General features: G+C 43.0%; 1 protein-coding gene across 2 annotated transcripts; it reads left to right on the top strand.

Annotated features, from left to right (window-relative positions):
• The first annotated feature begins 3,311 nt into the window (after window positions 1–3,311).
• On the top strand, window positions 3,312–17,573 carry NDE1 (nudE neurodevelopment protein 1). 2 transcript variants are annotated; one of them, XM_017813625.1, is made up of 9 exons: window positions 3,312–3,368; window positions 7,616–7,745; window positions 8,299–8,452; window positions 11,497–11,645; window positions 11,987–12,123; window positions 13,166–13,342; window positions 14,376–14,467; window positions 15,485–15,621; window positions 16,193–17,573. In XM_017813625.1, the coding sequence occupies exons 2-9, from the start codon at window positions 7,660–7,662 to the stop codon at window positions 16,284–16,286; spliced, it is 1,026 nt and encodes a 341-aa protein (XP_017669114.1). In that variant the 5' UTR covers window positions 3,312–3,368; window positions 7,616–7,659; the 3' UTR covers window positions 16,287–17,573. The 2 variants fall into 2 exon arrangements, with proteins under 2 accessions (XP_017669114.1, XP_017669115.1); XM_017813626.1 differs by lacking the exon at window positions 3,312–3,368 and having other exon boundaries at window positions 7,450–7,745.
• Window positions 17,574–18,859: the final 1,286 nt, after the last annotated feature.

Genomic DNA, 18,859 nt, shown 5'->3' with positions numbered 1-18,859 from the left:
ACCCAGATTGGTCCCCTTTCCAGGTAACTCCCCCCAGTTTGTATACTGGGTATGATGTTCTGTAGCCCATTCATGTCACCTGGTCCCTCCCAGGTTTTTTTGTGCACCTCCTCAGTGGCAGAACATGAGACATAAAAAAAACCAAGGAGTCCTTGACTAATGATAAACACGACTTAGCAAAAACCCAAACATCAGTGTGTTATCAACACCATTCTCATTCTGATTCCAAAACTTCTCTTGTGTTTCCACAGGCACAGCCCTGTTTCAGAAGTCTCTTCCTTCAGAAGTCTGGGCTGAAGTTGTGCAGCCAATCCATATCATCCAGACTGGGCTTGCTCCTTGGCATGAGGGCAGCTGAGCCCCTCAGGGAGGGAGGTGAGTGACAGAGCTTTTTGGTGGCTCAGTATATTTTAAGTGACATCGTGGTAGCAGGCTAAGATGGCATTTTACCTTGACCTTTGCCTAACAGGTTGCAGGCAGCAGCAAGGTGAAGTCTTGGTGACAATGGTCACAGCTACAGCCAGTGTTGCCCCTGCTGGTGGGGTCACTGGGGGTGTAACTGCTGTGTGCCAAGGTTGTGAGTGCTGCTGTGCTCTGCTCTGCTTAACAAGCCAGTGCTATCAATGAGCATTTGACAGTTTCATCAACGGATTAGTCAGTTCAAGACATCAGAAGGTTTTTAAAGTAGTGAGAATCTGTTTCTTGCTTAAGCATGTGCAAATCCATATACAGACTGCAGAGAATTATATAACATCTTTAAAGAGACAGAAATAGGTTTCATTGATGTTAAATACTTGCTTTTCAGTGATAGCAATATTTCCATGTGATATTCTAATACATGTTTGTCACATCTTGTTATGGGTAATCCATTTGAAAAAAAATAAAAAGTTCAGTAGTTTACAGTGACAATTGATGAGAAGTTCCTGTTCCATCAATAGGGTGGGTGGTTCTGTGGTGAGTTATTTAATTCTTGCAGCAAAGCAAGTATTTTTTCCCATAAGAAGGTTATTGCCAAAAGATAAGGCGTTGCAACTTTACCAGAACTTACAGTCTATACATTTTTGTCCACTTAGCTTTCATGGAAGAATCAGTATGGCCTTTTCATCAAAACAACCAGCACATGAATCCTGGCACCACAAAGATCTGCCGGTTATTAATTATTAATCAGCAAACTAAAAATAAATGCATAAAATAATTTCTTCTCCTCTGCTAATTTTGAAATAGCCAAGTGTTCTCGTTCTTCTGGCAAAGAAGAGTGGTTACAGTAACCTTTGTTTTAAAAATATATTTATTGCTGGTGTACAGCAGTGCCCCTCGTAGTGCCTCTGAGCCCCTGGCATTTGTTAGGGTGCTGTTACACTGTTTCAGAATTGGATGAGGGCTCTCAGCGTCCTCTGAAATCTCAGAAGTTTTGCTGTGATTTACAAGTACTTCTGGATGAGAAATATTAAAAATAGTCAGGCATACATTTGATATCATCTATGAACTCACACTGTCCTCAAACATTTGCTTGAAGTGTTGAAGTAAAATGTCCTTTGTCCCAAACTTGTGAACAATGTATAATTTTTTTAATTACTGGGCACATACTACAATAGTATGTGGTTTATTTCCTGCAACTTATCCAATAATAAAAACATTCTTGAGTAATGACAGAACTGCAAGTACTATTAACCCAATTTCTTAAATACATAATTTAGTTTTCTCTTCATAGTTGTATAATAGCTTGTCTCCATTTAATTCTGCTGAACATCTGACCTGAAAATATAAGTTTTACTCACCCTTTTCAGTTAAAGTTATCTTAGCTATGGACAGATTTCTTTTAGTGGAATATAGCGTGCATCCACTTAGTTGCTGTGGCAGCCTTGTTCTACAAAGTCTTTGGAAGAGACATATTCCCAGTTTAGACAAGTCTTTTCAGAGTCAGACTGTGCTCCAGGCCTGGTATTGCATCACAGCAGTAAATGAAACTGGGATTAGGACTCCTGCACGTGGCTGTCTCTCATCCAGCAGTTTGGGGAGCTGCTGCCGGGTGTGAGGTGATACTGGGTGACGCACGGCCGTGCCTGTGTGGGCTGGAGCGATACACGTGTGATAATTTGTGCTTTGGTTTTGACTCAGGAAACAAATGCCAGGCAGACTAATGAGCAAATGTTTGTGTACACGGTCGGTAGGAACACACCTGGGCACTTGAGAAAGCCTCTGCCTACCTCGGTCCCTCTCCTATCAGTCCTGCGTGTGAGGGCACGGCAGGGAATGCACGGGCTGCAGTGGATGGGCTGCGGCTGTCCCAATGTCTGCAGGAGCTCCATTCCCCTGCGGATGCCTGCGGCTCATTTTCTGGAACAGTGACATCATGCTGAGATGTAGATGAGTGGAAGTGTCTAATATTTCATAGACTGCTTTGTCCTTGCACCATGTGCTTCAGCGACACAGAAACTTGTCCTTGTGGTTGGGAAAAGGGGACTTTGGTCTAAGGATGTTGTGCTGGCATTAAAAATAGTTACAGGTGCTGTCTCACTGCTTGCTTTTCCAGCAGAGGCCTTTGGAATTAAAAAAAAACAATAATAAAAAAAGTTGATGTAAAGCTTTTCCTCCTTTAGGGCATTCCAAGGCAAATCATGTCTTTAAAATTATGCCGTTGCTGGCATGTTTACACCGGTTTACACAGTTAACACCTCAGAAGATGCAGCCCCTGGTACCCACTGTAGATCCTGGAACACTGACAAAGGGTGTGGCCAGGACCGGGAGCAGGACTGGGAACAGGAACAGTCAGGAACAGGACCAGGATGGGGAACGGGAACAGGATCAGGAGTAGGAATGGGAACAGGATCAGGAATAGGACCAGGATCAGGAGCAGGATCAAGATCAGGACCAGGAACAGGATCAAGATCAGGATCAGGAACAGGACTGGGACCAGGACCAGGACCAGGATCAGGATCTTGAACAGGACTGAGACAGGAATGGAATCAAGATAAGGATCAGGATCGAGATCAGGATCAGGAATGGGAGCAGGATCAAGACCGGGAACGGGATCGGGACCAGGACCGGGACCAGGACCAGGACCAGGACAAAGATCAGGACCAAAACCAAGATCGGGACCAGGATCGGGACCAGGGCCAGGATCAGGACTAGGACCAGGACCAGGACCGGGACCAGGATCGGGATCGGGATCAGGGCCAGTGCCAAGCCCGTGCCCGCCGCCCCCGGCGCCTTTTGAAAGTCACCAAAGTTTCCAAACCTTTCCAAACGGCGTCCCGGCGGCGCTGATTGGCGGAGCGGCGCGCGGCACGTGACCGGCAGCCAATGGGGTGGCGCTGCCCGGCGGGGGCGGAGCAGCCGCGGTGCGGGCGGTGGGAGCTGCGGGAGCGGTGAGAGCGGGGCCCGGGGTCGGGAATGGGATCGGGAATGGGATCGGGAATGGGAGGACAGGGACCCGGCACCCTGCCCCTCACCGCGCCCTGCCGTGCGCACCTGAACCTCCTGCGGGGGCTGGCGGGGAGGGGAGCGGAGCGTGGGAGCCGTGCCCGCTGGTTTCGCTCCCTCCCGGCTTCGTGCTCCGCATGGGAATGGGGAGCCCCGAGCGCTGCCTCGCTGACCTCTTGGCTTGCAGCTGGAAACGTAAAGGTCAGGCGTTCCAGGAGAGAACTGCGGAGTTTGCTTAGACAGTGTCGGAGCGGCGCTGGTAACTGAGAAGGGCTGTGCTGAATTCAGCCCTTTGGCAGAGAAGAGCCCGGAGAAGCTGATAACTCTTTTCAGTGCTGGCTGTGGGATTCTGTAGTAATCCGTGACCTCTCCCTTTTCTTTCTCTCTTGTGGTTTTCTTTTGTATTGCTTAAACAAAAGAAAATAGGCCCTTGTGTTACAGGAGGACCCTTTCAAGGGGACTGTTTTAAGCAAATGTAATTTTTGTAGGATGGGAAAGCAACTTTTCAGGAGCACAGAGGGGGTTTTGGTTTACAGTTTGGAAAATATGTCTAACTAGGAGCTTCATCATCTCCATCATGGATAATTCAGTAGTATTTGTGGTACTATTTTACTTTTTAATTAAGTATGAATTTCTTTGACTTGGACTATTAGGCATTGCTACAAAGATAGGCCAACATTGTTCACCAAGCTAAAATGTTCTTTTGTTAAAAAAAAGGTCCAGTATCAGGGTTGGTTTGAGTCCTTTGTTTTAGAACTGAAACAGAATCTAAGTTGAGGCCATCATGAGTTTGGGTGAACTCAGAGTGTGATTTCCAAATTGGAGTTCTTTCACTAGTTTTGTGTGTGGCTTTTCGTGATTTTTTTTTTCCCCTCGGGAATTTTGCAGTTCTGCTGTCACTTGTATGAAATTGTTTCCTGCAAACATTTATGCTGTAGTATTTTTCTCCTTGCAAAAGTCCGGTCCCCACCCATGAACTCTTCCACTTCCTGCATGATGTAGTGGATTTGTAATGCCTGGGACGAGCCCTCGTTCTGCCTGCACTCAGGAAATCTGGCCAGATGTCTCTTCTGGCTTCATGTGTGCTAAAACAAGTAAGGTGCAGCCAGTGTGTGCCTGTTACAGACTGTGACTTTCTTTCCTTGCTTTTTTCCAGTGTTTAACAAAGCATTTCTAAGATCTCCTTCACCCCCCCTTGCCCTCTCTGCTTTTGTAGTGAGCCTAGACAATGAGGAATTCCTAATTACTTTCTCTTCAGGCATTTTGTGTGTTGTCTCCAACGTGTTAAAAATCCAGCAGAGAAGGCAGCAGGGGAAAAACAGAGTCAGAGCCCTGGCCTTTTTAAAAGAAGTTTACAAAGACTTACGTGGTTCTTGCACTCTTTTTAGACAAATTTCAGAAAAAAATTAAAAAAGATGTAATACTTTGTCTAAAACTTGGAAATTTCTCTTCAGTTTAAGTTTCTATTTTGCATCTTTATTTAGTTTGAAAATCCCTGTGAACTAAGATGTAGTGCAGGTGTACAGGGGAACTAATAGGTCTTGTGTGTTGCAGGCAGAAAACATTTGCCTGTGGCTCTGGAATAAGTACCGGTCCACAGTCCTTCCATGTATTTGCAGTTCAACAATTAATTTTAAATTACAAGTACTATTTAGTAATGGTAACCATGAAACAGAGTGTGCTCTTAATGGATGACACCCTCAGTGGGTCAATAATCTCATGTTTACAAAGCCATCCCTAGAAACCGGAGGGCACGGCACCTTTTGTGCTTCTGTGAACGTTAACAAGGTTCTGTGAAAGTCTTACAGAAAGTCTTGTGGCTCAGTTAAGGGAAGTTCTTCTCTATGTGACCAGACAATCTTAGAAAATATGAATTAGTACTGTTTTTTACTTCTTCCAAAGTGCAGTATAAAAACACAAGTAAAAGCCAGATATGAGCATATTCAAAGTTTTGAGGACGATGGGAGCTGTGTCTTTTGGTTCCAGAAGGTTGTTTGAAAGCTTTTGGGAGCAAGATGTTTTGCACTACACCTTTATCTTGTCTGAATTATTTTTGTGGACTGTCCAAACACAGATATGGGATTTATTATAACTTTTTGGATTTTTTCTTTGCAAGTGTGCTGCAGGGATTGGGGGGTATGTGTGCACAGTGCTTTGAGCATAAGAACGTGCTTATTAACATCAAAGGCACTTTCAGTTTGCTTAAAAATAACAGAGTAGATGTGTCATAAACTATCCTAGGTCAAGAATGTTAATTATGCTTGGTCGTTATTTCCTTTTTAATGGGCAAGAGTACTATTTGGAAAATCGCTCCTCCTTACTCATACTCCTTTTCCTCTCTTTTTTTTTTCCCCAGTTCATACTTCTTTAAATACAGAGACTTCATGCTGGAAGTGTGTCAGTACAGCACACAGTGGTTTTGCTTGTGAGAAGGAAGACATGTGGCTTTGTCTAATGAACGTTTTGTGTCAAACGATTATAAAAACTAAAGCTTAGTAACTTTTCCCCTCACCTGGCAGCTCCCTTTCTAAATAATACTGTGATTTCTGTGAGTGTGTAGCTGACACTGTGCATTGAGGTGTGTGGGCACAGCCCACTCAGCTGTGACGATTTGCTCAATAATCTGATAATTGCTGGGCTGGGAAAAGGGCTGTGGCATTGCTTGGTAAGAATAGGGCTTTAGATTGCCAGACTACTTAGGGTACTTGATACTCTTGTCTGTAGGAGAGGTAAGAACTCCTTTGGTTTATCTCAGTGGAGTTATTAGATAGATGGCTGTTAATCCTGTTTACACCAGGGGATTTTTTTGGAGGAGAAAATCTCGACACAGTTTATAAATAATTTTTTTCCATTGAATTAAAGAGATGTGCAGTGGATGCACATTTTCTTTAGCTATGACAGTAAGAATAGAAGGCAGGGCTGACATCTAAGTGGTCTTTGAAGGCTTTGGCTGTCTTTCTCTCCTTGTTCCATCAGGATTACTTCTTGGAAATGTTTTGCTCCATAGAACTGAAGCAGAAACTTGGTAGAACTGTGTTCCTTCAGTTATTAGATTTCAGTGATACAGTTTTCTGACAACTGCATTGTCATTAATTGTTCAATTCCACCTTTATTTGCCTTTCTTGATCCAATTTGGTTTCTCTTAAATTGTCTGTGTGGAATCTTTGCCACACCCAGGGTTGGACATGGGCAGATTATGCAGAGCACTAGGTTTGGTGTTTCTCTGTTGTTAAGACTAAATATAAAATGTTATGAGACTCATATAAAATGATATTTGCTACTGATCCATTTATTAGAGTTCATCATGCACATCATAGGGCATTTATTTAGTTGTGTTGTTTTGATACTTAAGTCTTCAAGTGGGAGTGACCACCCTGAGGTTCCTGATTCTCCTGTGGCTCTTTCATGTGTCATTCCCATTTGGGACTGTGTCCTGTGACTGGGCTTATGCTGGCACAGGGACAGCTGGATGGTCTGGATTGCACACTGGGTTGCTGCAATCTATCTGCATACCTAACCCAGCCAGGTGCTATTCTGCCAAAACCTCTGGGGAGCTTTTATCCTTGCTTCTCTGAGAATTTCAAGAGTTCCCTTCTCCCATGGCTCTCTGAGGTATCCATATGTATTGTAGCTTTCAGCCATACATGGGTTGTGATATTTCAGATTTAAAGGTGGGTAGCTTTGTCTGTATTGACCTAGGGAGAAATTTTTCATGTTTCCAGCAGTTCTGTCCACAAAAAGCTTTACATGTTCCTGGAAAAGGTAACACAGGAAATCAGTATCTCTGAGTACCTTATCTGTGTCTCTTTAAAGTTTCTGTTTAATTTCATGCTAAGTGTCTTTAGGGTTGTTGATTTGCAGTGTCTTGGAGCTGAAGTTGTGCCTGAGATACCTTCTTTGCTTTTTGTTCTCTGTGCATTGGCACAGCTGCAGCTCAGGTTGGGGTTTGGTGCTCTGTGCTGTGCAGTCCGAGGGTGTGGAAGGTGCTCATGGCTGGGGATGTGGGGAAAGGGACCCGGTGACTCAGCAGAGGTTCTTTCCCATTTATGGTCTATCTGACAGTCCTGACAAGGCTGGTCTTTAGTTTGGTCTCCAGGCAAGCAGTGACTGTGGGGGAGGAGGGATGTTGTGCTCTGCAGCAACAAGGAGTGGGGTAGCTCACTGCCTTAGGCTTGACCTTTTAATTTTCCAGGGAGGGAAAAATGAAACAAGAGTTTTAAACTTTGAGGACTCATCATGGAAGACTCAGAAGAACATCACTTCAGCTCAGTGGAGGAGGAAACCAGATACTGGAAAGATTTGGCTATGAAGTACAAGGAGTGGTAAGGCACTGGCTTCCTTCATTGGATAGGGTGCATGACAGTGTGTGCAAAGATCTCAACCAGGTGTTCAGACCTTTCATTGCTCCTTGTTCAGCTTGCCAGAGGATTGTTTCAGTAGAATTGTTTTAAGAATATGAGAGTACATTTCCTTCCATCTTTCTCTCTGTTACTCACTTTTTACTGCTAATCAATAATGGCTTTGTTCGTATTTCCAAATAAATAACTGAACTTAAATAACAGATTAAATGTGCAGATGGCAGGGGACAAATTACAAGCTAAAGGGATGTACACACACGTATAGTGTGAAGACAGACTTTGGGATTTTTCTGTTTATTTGGGATTTTTTAATTTGTTTACAAGTTCACTACATGCTTTCCATGCTCGATGGGGAAACATTTGCATATAGTTCTCTCTTCCTATTGAATAGATATGTTGGAGAAGGGCACAGAGCCTTCTGTGTTAAAGGGCAGTATTTTTTTTACCTTTAGTGAACAAGAGATATTTTTTTTCATTGTTCATTATGATGAGCTCTGTTGCTGGAATTGCTCTCTAGTGCTGAGAATACACAGGAGGAACTGCGTGAATTCCAAGAAGGGAGTCGAGAGTATGAAGCTGAACTGGAGACTCAGCTGCAGCAAACAGAGTCCAGAAACAGAGACCTTCTGTCAGAAAACAACCGTCTGCGGATGGAGCTGGAGTCAGTGAAGGTAAGAGGGGATGGTGCCTATGGAATGTGTACATCCAGAGTGCAGAGGTGTGGGACAGGCACGTGCAGATTCAGCCTGCCTTGTGGCAAAGCTTCAGCATTACCAAGAAACTGAACAGAAAACTGCAGAAAGGAAAAGCTTGAAAAATTAAGAAATACCAATGTGATTTCTGCTTTGAGGGTTCTGGATTCCTTGGTGGTGTTCCTGCACCCCTGTTCACAGGTTGTGGCTTTGTGTCAGGATAGATTTCATATGGGAGAAAATTGTTCACAGTAGAGTGGAGACTAAGCGTGAACATAACAGAGCTGCTGCTCCTATTTCTTCTTCTGTCTATTTAATGCTTTTGTTCGCAGCTTTCTTGCTGTCTGTGTTACACAGGCACAGATAATATTGCAGAACAATCAAAACACAAACACTGCAGCTGCGTTTTTGCATTACCTAAGAAAACTCAGAAGTTTTAAACCCTTTTTACATAGTTGTGTATTTATTATCTGGCATTCCAGATAAGCTGGGAAGCAGCAGCCAGTGGGTAACCCATAGAACTGAGAGTCATAAACCAGTTTCAGTCCTGTTTTTTTTACTGAATCTATCAGTACTTGGGGAAAAATAAGTTATCCTCTTTTACACTTGATTGGCCTTCTGTGAATCAAAGAACCAGCAGGAAGGCATTAACTTCCAGAACTATAAAACATAAAGGATATGAACTTATTGAGATGGAACTTCTTACCATAGTGACTTAAGAAATAATGAAGCTATCTAGGGTATGAAGAGTGATGAGTGCCTCATTTCAGTCTCATCAAAGGTGCTGCTAGTCCTCTGTACTGGTTGGCAGGTTTAGGAAATACTAGTATATTTTTTAAAATTTGGAAAAAAATTGTCACTGAAATGGGTGTGCCTTTTCAAAGTTTGATTCTAGGCCTTTTGCTTACAGATTGAGTTATAGTCACTCAAGAAACACTACACAGTATTTTGTAGGGCTGGGTCGATCCCTGTGGAAGCAGAGATTAATGTAATTACACTTCTTCTACTCAGTTGGATGCAATAATGAGCTAATGGGAGTGAAGGTATTTGTATAAGGGATTAATCACCGGATGAATCCATGTTTGCAATGCCTTTTGTTTAAACTGTTTTACAAATTACTGTCTTAAGGAAATACTCTTAAATTTGAGGCAGATATCCTGTCCCTCTAGCACCAACTTAGCAATTCTCCCCCCCTGCTGCTTTTTGATAGCAAGACCTCCAAAGTTTGTTTCTTATATTTGTTATGTTGCATTGATCTTTGTTCTTGTTGTTGAAGTGACTGAGCAGTATTAAATGTTGTGTGTGTTGTATGGAGTATTGGTCTGCTGTTCCATGTAGCCACATAAACCTATGGAAGCTGATGGGTTTGGGGAGAAGACAAAAGTCGGACAAAAATAAAGCCTGTAGTTCATTGGATGGAAGAGTGTGTAGACTGTTTTCTTTCTCTAGAGTAGCTGGGATAGGAGGAAGGGACAATGGACCAGCCAAAGCAGTTCAGAATGAAAATAGTAGGAAACAACATATAACTCAGAAAGTGAAGGGTAGCCATATTTGAGAAAATCTGAAGTTATTCTTCATAGTAGATAAATGTATTTTGCTTGAAATAAACCATTTAACAATTGGCTATTCATGCAGCCTCAAAACTGCAGTAACAGCCTGTGGTGAAGGAACAGAGCCACCATTGAGGGCCAGATCAGCTGATAGTTTATTACAATTGGCTAAAAACAAAGACCCAGACCTTGCAGTTCTGGTCTTTTATCTGAATCAATTCAAGAGCAAAGCATTTATCTCGAAGCTATTGAGCAGCAGTGTTAACTGAGCCCATCAAGGGTTGGTGTCTGCATCTAGGTCAGCACTGGTGAACTTTGCCAGGCCCACACAGCTTGTGGCTTTGAGCTTACCAGCCTAATGTGTGTGTGCTTGCTCCCCCCTCAGAAACCAGTGGTCACACTACTTAAAATCTAATGGAAATAATGCTTTGGAGGGTTTGTTTAGAGAGTCCTGAGTAGCTAGTTGGAAGTAATCTGTCTCTTGGAGGCTCTTAACTGAGCTTCAGAGATCCAGAATTATAGCAGTGTCACCACACTGTAATAAAATAATTTCTTAATTGAGAATGGGTATCTCTTTCCCTCCTCCTTGTCTGTGCATTTATGTGCTAAAATAGCTGTCTTCAAATTACCATTCACTAGACTGTAGGCCGTGGTTTTCAAATTCCAGTGCATGCATTTGTTTTCAGTGACTTCAAGTGTTTTGTACTTAAATTCGGGATGGAGAGCACTTCAGGAATGCTGCTTATACAGCAATCTTGGCATGTTGAAGTGGTCTGATAGCAAGTTGGTGGAGTATAAAGTGTCATAATAGACAGTGTGCTGTGAAGCTTTCCCTGTCACGTGCTGTGGAACTAACCCATATACAGTGGCAGTGCAGGAGAGAGAGATCTAATGTAGAAGCTAAGCCTTCCTCTTCACCTCTGCCTCTCTTAAGTGTGCCCTTGTATTCATGCTATAAAGGGAGACAGAGTTTGGTTTAGGTTCACATCCAAAGTATAACTCTGAACCTGCTTTGGGCTAATAAAACCCTGGGGGAAATGCAGAATCTTGCTGATTCCACAGCAGCATGTGACAGTGTCACACTTGGATTTTTTTTTTCTTGTTATTTTGACTCATAAGTACTTCATATCAGAGTTGAAAATTCTCTTGCATCCTGCTTTGTGTATTGCTAAAACTCTCGGGGCTCAGAAATTATGCTGAGTTGTGCTGTCTGGGAGGGGCAAGGAATAGCCCTGAGTTGTGATGATCAGGGAATGTTCCCCAGCACCGTTGTTTGGTAAGGAGTGCCAGGAAGAGCTCTTGACTGCTGGCAGCTCAAAAGTATGTGAACAATTGGCTTTGTTGGAATTTTATCGTATCTAAAGGGATAAAAAACTTCAGAACATCTGCCTTTAAAGGAGCTCAGACAAGGGCACAGAAAGAGAACATGTGTTGCTAAGTACCTGGTGTGCTGTTTGATTTGCCTTTGATTAGGAAAAGATTGAAATGCAGCATTCAGAAGGATACAGGCAAATCTCTGCGCTGGAAGATGACTTGGCACAGACAAAAGCTATTAAAGATCAGCTTCAGAAATACATTCGAGAACTTGAGCAAGAAAATGATGACTTGGAAAGAGCAAAAAGGTGACCCATTTTCTGTGTTTTCTTTTTCTACCTCTGTTCTGTCCTGAGGTGGAAAACAGCTGTTTGTGGTACTGTGCTCATTAGTGTGGCCATTCTGAACTAATCACTGAAGTGATGATTGTGTTGAAGAGATTGGTAGCAGATGGGAAATGTGATAAATTTACTTTTCCCCTTCTACTCCCCCCACTACACTCTTTCATATCTTACAAGCTAAAATAAAAAATAATAATAAACCAAAGCAAACCAAACAAAAATGCAACAGTATCCCTTTTCTTCTCAGTGAGGACATCCTCTATGTTCTTGAAGGATATGGTAGTAACATCTTGTGCACTCTTTTTCAGAGCCACTATAATGTCTCTGGAGGATTTTGAGCAGCGTTTAAACCAGGCTATTGAAAGAAATGCTTTTCTGGAGAGTGAGCTGGATGAGAAGGAAAACCTTCTGGAGTCTGTGCAGCGCCTGAAAGATGAAGCTAGAGGTTAGACAGAAATTACCTGTGTCTTTCCCTTGGCCCCCTCCTGGCTTGTAGCTGTTCAGTCCTCTCTATATATCTCAGAGCTTGGTTTTTAAGTTTACATCTTTAAAACCTGCTATCTGAAATGTAGAAGCAAGTAAGGAAACTTAAGACTGTTCCACTCCCACTCCTTGAACTCCCGACCTTGTTCCAGAGCAGATCACAGCAACAAAAGTCTATTCCAGCCTTCTCCTAATCTGTGGTCATGCTTCAGGGCCTTAGGGAGTTGAAAAGAGCCAGTCCAGCTGGGGCATGTGCTGGTCTGGCTGCCTGTAACACGTGAAGGTCAGCTTTAATATGCACTAACCTTATTGTTTCCTGGCCTGTTAAAAGGGGAGTCAGTGAAGCACTAATGGGGAAGTAAAACGGGAGGGCTGTGACTGACTTTTGGTTGTCTTGGAATAGCCTCACGTGCTGGCTTCTTGATAACTGTCAATAAGGCTGGGTGAGAAGAGAGAGACCTTGGAGCTGGAGAAATGTCTATTTTCAGAACTTGGATTCTGTGCCCTTGAGTGGTATCTATAATCTACAGCCAGGCTGTGGGACAGAAGTGCTCCATCCCTTGGTTAGATAACTGTGTAGCTTCCACCTGGCCTCAGCTCAAGTTTTTTTCATGTGGAAACCAGACTAGAAAAGAGTACAATAGGTGGGATCTCAGCCTTGCAGGGAGCTGGAGTGTAGCCAAGGTGTGCCAAGTTGCTGAGCCTCAGACTTGATGTGCCTCTGCTTACCAGCCTGTAACTTTGGGAAAGGAGTTAATTCCCTGTCTCAAGGGGAGCCTTGTAAAGAGTATGAAAATGAAAGCCAGGTAGTAGCAACTGAGCTAATAATACCAAAACATCTTGAGCCACAATCCTGGAAAGGCCTTTAGTTATCATCCAGATTTTGAAGGTACGCCTGGAGTAGTCTTTACAAGCATAAGTGACTTGACTTCACCTCCATGAGCAAAAGATTATCTGGGTGGATACATACTCCAAAGGCTTGCTTTGTGTTGCTTCCTTCACAGACCTGCGCCAAGAGCTTGCAGTGCAGCAGAAACAGGAGAAACCCAAAACACCGATGCGGGCGACCCTGGAAGCAGAAAGAACAGACACTGCAGTTCAGGCTTCCTTGTCTGTGCCTTCAACCCCCTCCCTGCGCCGGACACCCATCAGCATCCCCACCCCTGTGACGTTTAGGAGAGGTGACTGACAGGGAACCAGAAATACTGTTTGATGCTCTCGTTTTTACTATAGTTTGTGGTTAAAGGAGGAATGAAAAGAAGGGAAGAGGGTTGAGTGTTTCAGTTAAATACACCTAAATCCAATCACCATGGTCTCTGTATTCATAGACTGATTTTTGGAGTTTATTCCTGGGCTATTCATTTCCATTTGACTTGCACTGTCCAGTAATAATAATTGTGAGGGGTAAGATGAGCTATTGGGACTTTACTGTTGGTTCACAACTGTCCCAGAGATGTTGGTCTAATTTAGGGGAAAGGTTTTAAAAGCCTGTGTGATCTTTTAATGTCACACTCACGTTACTTGAATTGTCTTCTCTGAGAGAGTAAGTGCTCTTTGAGAGAGACTTTTTTTTCTCTCTGGAACAGCAGAACACTGACAAGTCATCCAATCTGTCTTTACTAAATATCTCTACTTTCAGGTCAATTATATTGTTACTTATTTTTTGTGAGCATTGATTGTTTCTATATTTCAAACCTCTCACGCTAATTCTCCTTAATTTAAAAGCCAGAAATGTCTGTAACTGTGTTCATGCATAAAGTGCCGGGAGTGGTACTGTCACAGTCTGATGATTTGATATTATAGCTCTGAGCACTAACAAAGTTTGTGGACTTCAGTATCCTTAACCTAAAATGATATGTTTTGTGTGAAGGAATTACTGTTTCTGTAGAAGTGAGAGGATTTGGAGATTTGTACTAAAATGGTAAATGATGATCCTCTGGGAGGACACATCCCTCTGGTCCCACTGCAGCAACAGAGACAGAGCAGGCTGGTAGAACAGATCTCTAGATACCAAGCCACAACATGTCTAGAGACTTCATCTTAGTGTAATGAGCTGTCTCAGGAAGGCAGTGCTTCATATTCCTAATGGATATGAAAGATCTGGAGGTGAGATACAAAAAGGTGAGGATATTGCTGTCAGGCTGTCTGCTGACTTCCAGTGTCAAAGCTTTTTTTTTTTTTTAAATGAGTAACGTTCTTTAACCTGCCCTGCAGGTCTGGAGGACAGTTATGGTGCAACCCCTCTCACACCTGCTGCAAGAATATCTGCACTTAATATTGTGGGAGACTTGCTGCGAAAAGTGGGGGTGAGTGATTTCCTGCCAGCCAAGGCTCCTGGAGAGATGGAGCTGTTGGAAACTGCTGCCAGCACTATTTGTGCTGCTGTTCAGGGGAGACTGGAAAGAGCCTCCTGCCCCCCAGTTAGCTAAATGTGGCCTTGAAATTGCCCTGGACTTCGTATGTTTCTGACCAACCCCCAAATAAAGATGGACTTTGCTCTGCTTTTCTAAGTTCTAATCCAGATGGGGATAAAATCTCCTCTACAAATTTCTGTAAGTGCACGTACAGAAAGAGTAAATTGGCATGAGGAAATTAAGAAGGGATCTGCTCCTGGAAAAGACAGAGATGAAAGAAGGCTGGTGCCTGCTGTCCAAAGGGCTTCTGCTGAAGTTTGCCTTGAGAGCCCAGTAGTCTTCTGAGCAAGGCCTAATGTCCTGTTAAGCTATAGTTTGATATTTAAGGTGATGCTGATGATGGAAGTTATCCCGTGACTCCTGTTTTCTTCCTTGTCCCTTGGTGCTGTGTTGTTACAAGCATTTGTATGACTGCTGGGCTGAGCTGCAGAACTGATACAGCTGAAAAGTAACTCACAATAAACGTGGAGTGATCTAGGAAGGGAGCATGTGGTGGAGAATAGGGTATCTCTGGCTCAGTTCCCTCTGGTGTACCACTTAATACATACAGCCTGCTGTGTGTCTAGGGAAGCAGATAGTTCAGATGAACATTTAGTAATCTGAAAAGTGATACCTGTAAGAAAGATGTCAAAATCTCCCTGAGGAAGCTGAAGATTTTGTGGTTCTGCTGGTAAAGAGCATCAGCTCCCTACAGAAACAGAGATTTAGCTTTAGAGAGATGACTGTTTTCCTCTCTTCAAAAATTCAGAACTCATGTGTCACTGGGGTCAGCAGGTTCCACCACTGGACAACTCATTCTTAAAGAAAGAAAAAAGCCCCCAAACCCACACACTTAATGCAGTTTTGGTGTGCCACAGTGCCGTCTTCTGAAATAGAAGGGTGAATCTGACACTTGTGTGTTTAAATTAGGCTTTGGAGTCCAAACTTGCATCTTGCCGAAACTTTGTGTATGACCAGTCTCCAAACAGAACCCCGGTGTCCATGTACATGAACAGAGATGTCCTTGAAACGCACCTCAGTCCTCACCCGCCTCTCTGTGACACAGGGTGAGTGCTGCTCTCTGCTGGTGTTAGAACTTAGGGCCTGGTATTTAGTATTGAATCTTTGTTTTGGTAGAGACAATCTTGTACTGCACATTCTTTTGGTTCTCTTTAAATTAAGTGCCAACAGTACAGTTTGTTCCAGACTTAATTATTCATCTAGACCCTTGCACTGTGAGTACTGGTTTGTCCTGTCACCCAGTGCCCAGTGTTGTCGTGTGGAAAGAGTGTTCCACATAGAACTATCTATCCAAGGGGAGAAACTTCATGGAATTTCCTACAAGAAAGCCTCAGGGGCTTACTTTATTCATGCATCTGATTATATATGTACTACTGTAATGCTAGAACTGAAATTCCAACACCTGTAAAAGATAGTGCTTGCTACTTGAAGGGAAACAGAGCCCTGTGTTACAGTGGAAACTCAGCCCAGTTAAGGAACAGGCTCACTTAGTGCTCAGAGTGCTGTTCTTTCATCTGTTGTTTCTCAAGCTCAGTGGTGTGCTCTGGAAGTGAGCAGTTGTTTTGAAGTTGGTTACACTGAGCAAGAAATGCACCAACTCCTATTTTGTATTTGCAGGTTAGCGAAACGCCTGGAGTTTGGAACACGGCCTTCAAATATTCCAGGACCAATGAGCCATCCCTCACAAAGTGTTGTCAAGATGCTGCTATGAAAAGCCTGGCTGGCTTTGGAAAAGGAAAAGAAAATGTATATTTCAAACTTTAGTTTTAAAGAGAATATCAATGAGCAAACAGGCAGCAGTCTCAGGGTAGGTGAGAACTGAACACAGAGCTACAATTGTCCTCCTGCGGCCTTGCCCAGTCTGGTGGGTGGGTAGTGTGACAAAGCAATGCTGCCTGGCACTGCAGGACTGAGAACTGCTTCCTGCATCAGCTGCTGTAAATAGCTCCTTGAAGGTTGCTTCTTTTGACACTGCCAAAGCCACTGCCCTTCTACCTACAGCAAAGACAGTATTCCCTATGTGCATCCCCTCAGGCTTTGGCTTTAGTGTTAATACAGGACCAGGGTGTTCTGGCTTGAATTGTGCTTTCTGTCGTGGGTGTTGTGTGCTGCAGTCACCCAAATCAGGGGAGTGTTTTTATGTGGAGAAAGGTGTATTTCTGCAGGGAAGCTGCTCAGCTCCTTGTGGGATATTTTGGTCCTAATGTTGCTGCACAAAACCCTGGCTCTGTAGTGGCAAGATGTTTCTGTAAGCAATGATTTGCCACTAAGAACAGGTCATGGTTAAATGTGAGACATTCCCAGTGCTGAGTGCTCAGGAGATCCCAGAGCAAGGTGAGGAACTTGAGAGTGACTTAACATATCTTTTTTTTTTCTTTCTGACCCATAAAGTCTAGCAGTTGTAGGAAGCCAGAGACCTGATTAAGTTTCTAGTTCTAACATCTTGACAGATGGGTTTTACTGCTTTACTAACTTCCCTTTATTAATGTGCCTTGGGTGTTAGTGATTTTTTTCTTGTTTTGTTTTTCTATGCGAATATATGCTTTCAGCTGTTACTAATATAGAAATGGTTTTTTAATCTGAAAAGTCTTTTATGCTAGACAAGTGTATATGAGTAGAGAATTATTTTTAAATTGCTTTTTTCCCCTGTAGAATATTACTGCATTTGAATTTGTTTTTCAAATGGAGTAGGTTCACTCACAGTGTTGATGTATTTTATGGAAGCCTCTACTTGCAAAAGTAATCATGACTAAACAATTTTTATGGTGGTTTTTTTGGGGGGGGATGGGGAGAGCTTACTTGACAAAAGAATACATAAATGGGTTTGGTGTTTTTTTGGGTTTTGTTTGTTTGGGGTTTTTTTAAGAAAATGCTATGAAAACAGCCACTGATGCATATTTCTCTGGAATATGAAATAACCACAGATCATTTCCATTCTTCAGTCCACCTACAAAGTTGGCTTAACTGGGGAGCAGAATAAAGTTTATTTTGAATGCTAGTTGTTGATGCATTTTGAGTTTTTCTTGCAAGTTGTTACTGTGGTTTATACACAGAGGTTTGCTACCAGTTTCTCATCTGTTTCTGATCAATTAAGAGATATTGTTGATTTTGCTGAATCACGCAAAGATTTTCCTACATATCTTTCTTCTCATTCTTTCCTACCCTAAGGAATGTAAATATTGCCATAGCTAAAGATTCCTCTGGAATTTAAAGTGCTTACCATTGGCATTTCTCTCTCTTAAAATCTTTAACTCAGAATTTTTGTCCTCTCACTCTGTTGCAGTTGGACAAGGGACAATGCTATTGATAATCATCAAAATAATTTAGTCCAGAACAGTTGCCTTTGTAATGGTACAGAGAGGAACTTTTATTTGGGAGAGGAACTTTTAGTTCAGCTGCTGTGGCAGAAGGATACTTTCCTTTCTGTGTTGTTACCAAAGCAACTCTGACTCCCTGTTTTGTCACAAGCTTTGTGAAAGAGGGACTGGAACCTGAGTTTCTGAAGTGGTAGGGCAGTGCTTTGACCATCAGACCAATGTCTACCATTATGCTTGTGGATTTTCTAAAAGAATTCCTCTTTGAAGGGTTCCATGTTCAGTTTGATGGTTCTGGAGTCTGACTTGCTCGGTCTCCTTGTTCCCACATGCAGGCTCCCAAAGTGTGTTTAACAGCCAGCTCTCAGGCATCTTTACAGAGCTGGGCTGTGTGCCTGAGCTAGCAGTGAAACAGTCTTATGTGAAGCTCCTCACCCCCCTCTGCTGCAGCTTGTCATCTTAGTCGCTCTAAATGGATTCCTCTTTACTCTTTCATGAGCAGAGACAATTCTCTGGGCTCTGAATTCTGCTGGCTAAACAGTGCCTAGTGTGAATCTCCAGTTTGTGATCTCTGTACCTTCTGGAACAATGCTTAGATTTAGAAGATGATTGCTTTAGCTGTCAAGGTGGATGTTTTTGCATGATTTGCTCTCCCTGTGGTCACACTGCTTAAGGTTCACTTGCTGTTCAATCGAAGGCATCAAGTAAGTTCTGTACTCTATTTAGAGTCATTTTACATCCTGCTTTGCTGTGTGTGGCTCCCTACTGCCCCACTGTGACCACAAAGCTGCTGCTGTCTGAAAGTGCTTGAGCTGCATGGCTTTGTGGTAGGTCCTGGTAATTCTCAGGAGTAGGTTGTGGTCTTGTTGAAGTGCTCCAAAAATAAAAAAGTAATTGTGTGCTGATCCCTTAATGCAGAACAGCTTGGTGTGGATTCCTGCATTCAGTGTGAGCTGCTGTTTATGTTTTC

Source organism: Lepidothrix coronata, unplaced genomic scaffold (assembly GCF_001604755.1).
Source record: "Lepidothrix coronata isolate B3197 unplaced genomic scaffold, Lepidothrix_coronata-1.0 Scaffold41, whole genome shotgun sequence".
NCBI classification, from domain to species: Eukaryota; Metazoa; Chordata; class Aves; order Passeriformes; family Pipridae; genus Lepidothrix; species Lepidothrix coronata.
This window is presented reverse-complemented; position numbering and strand designations above follow the sequence as displayed.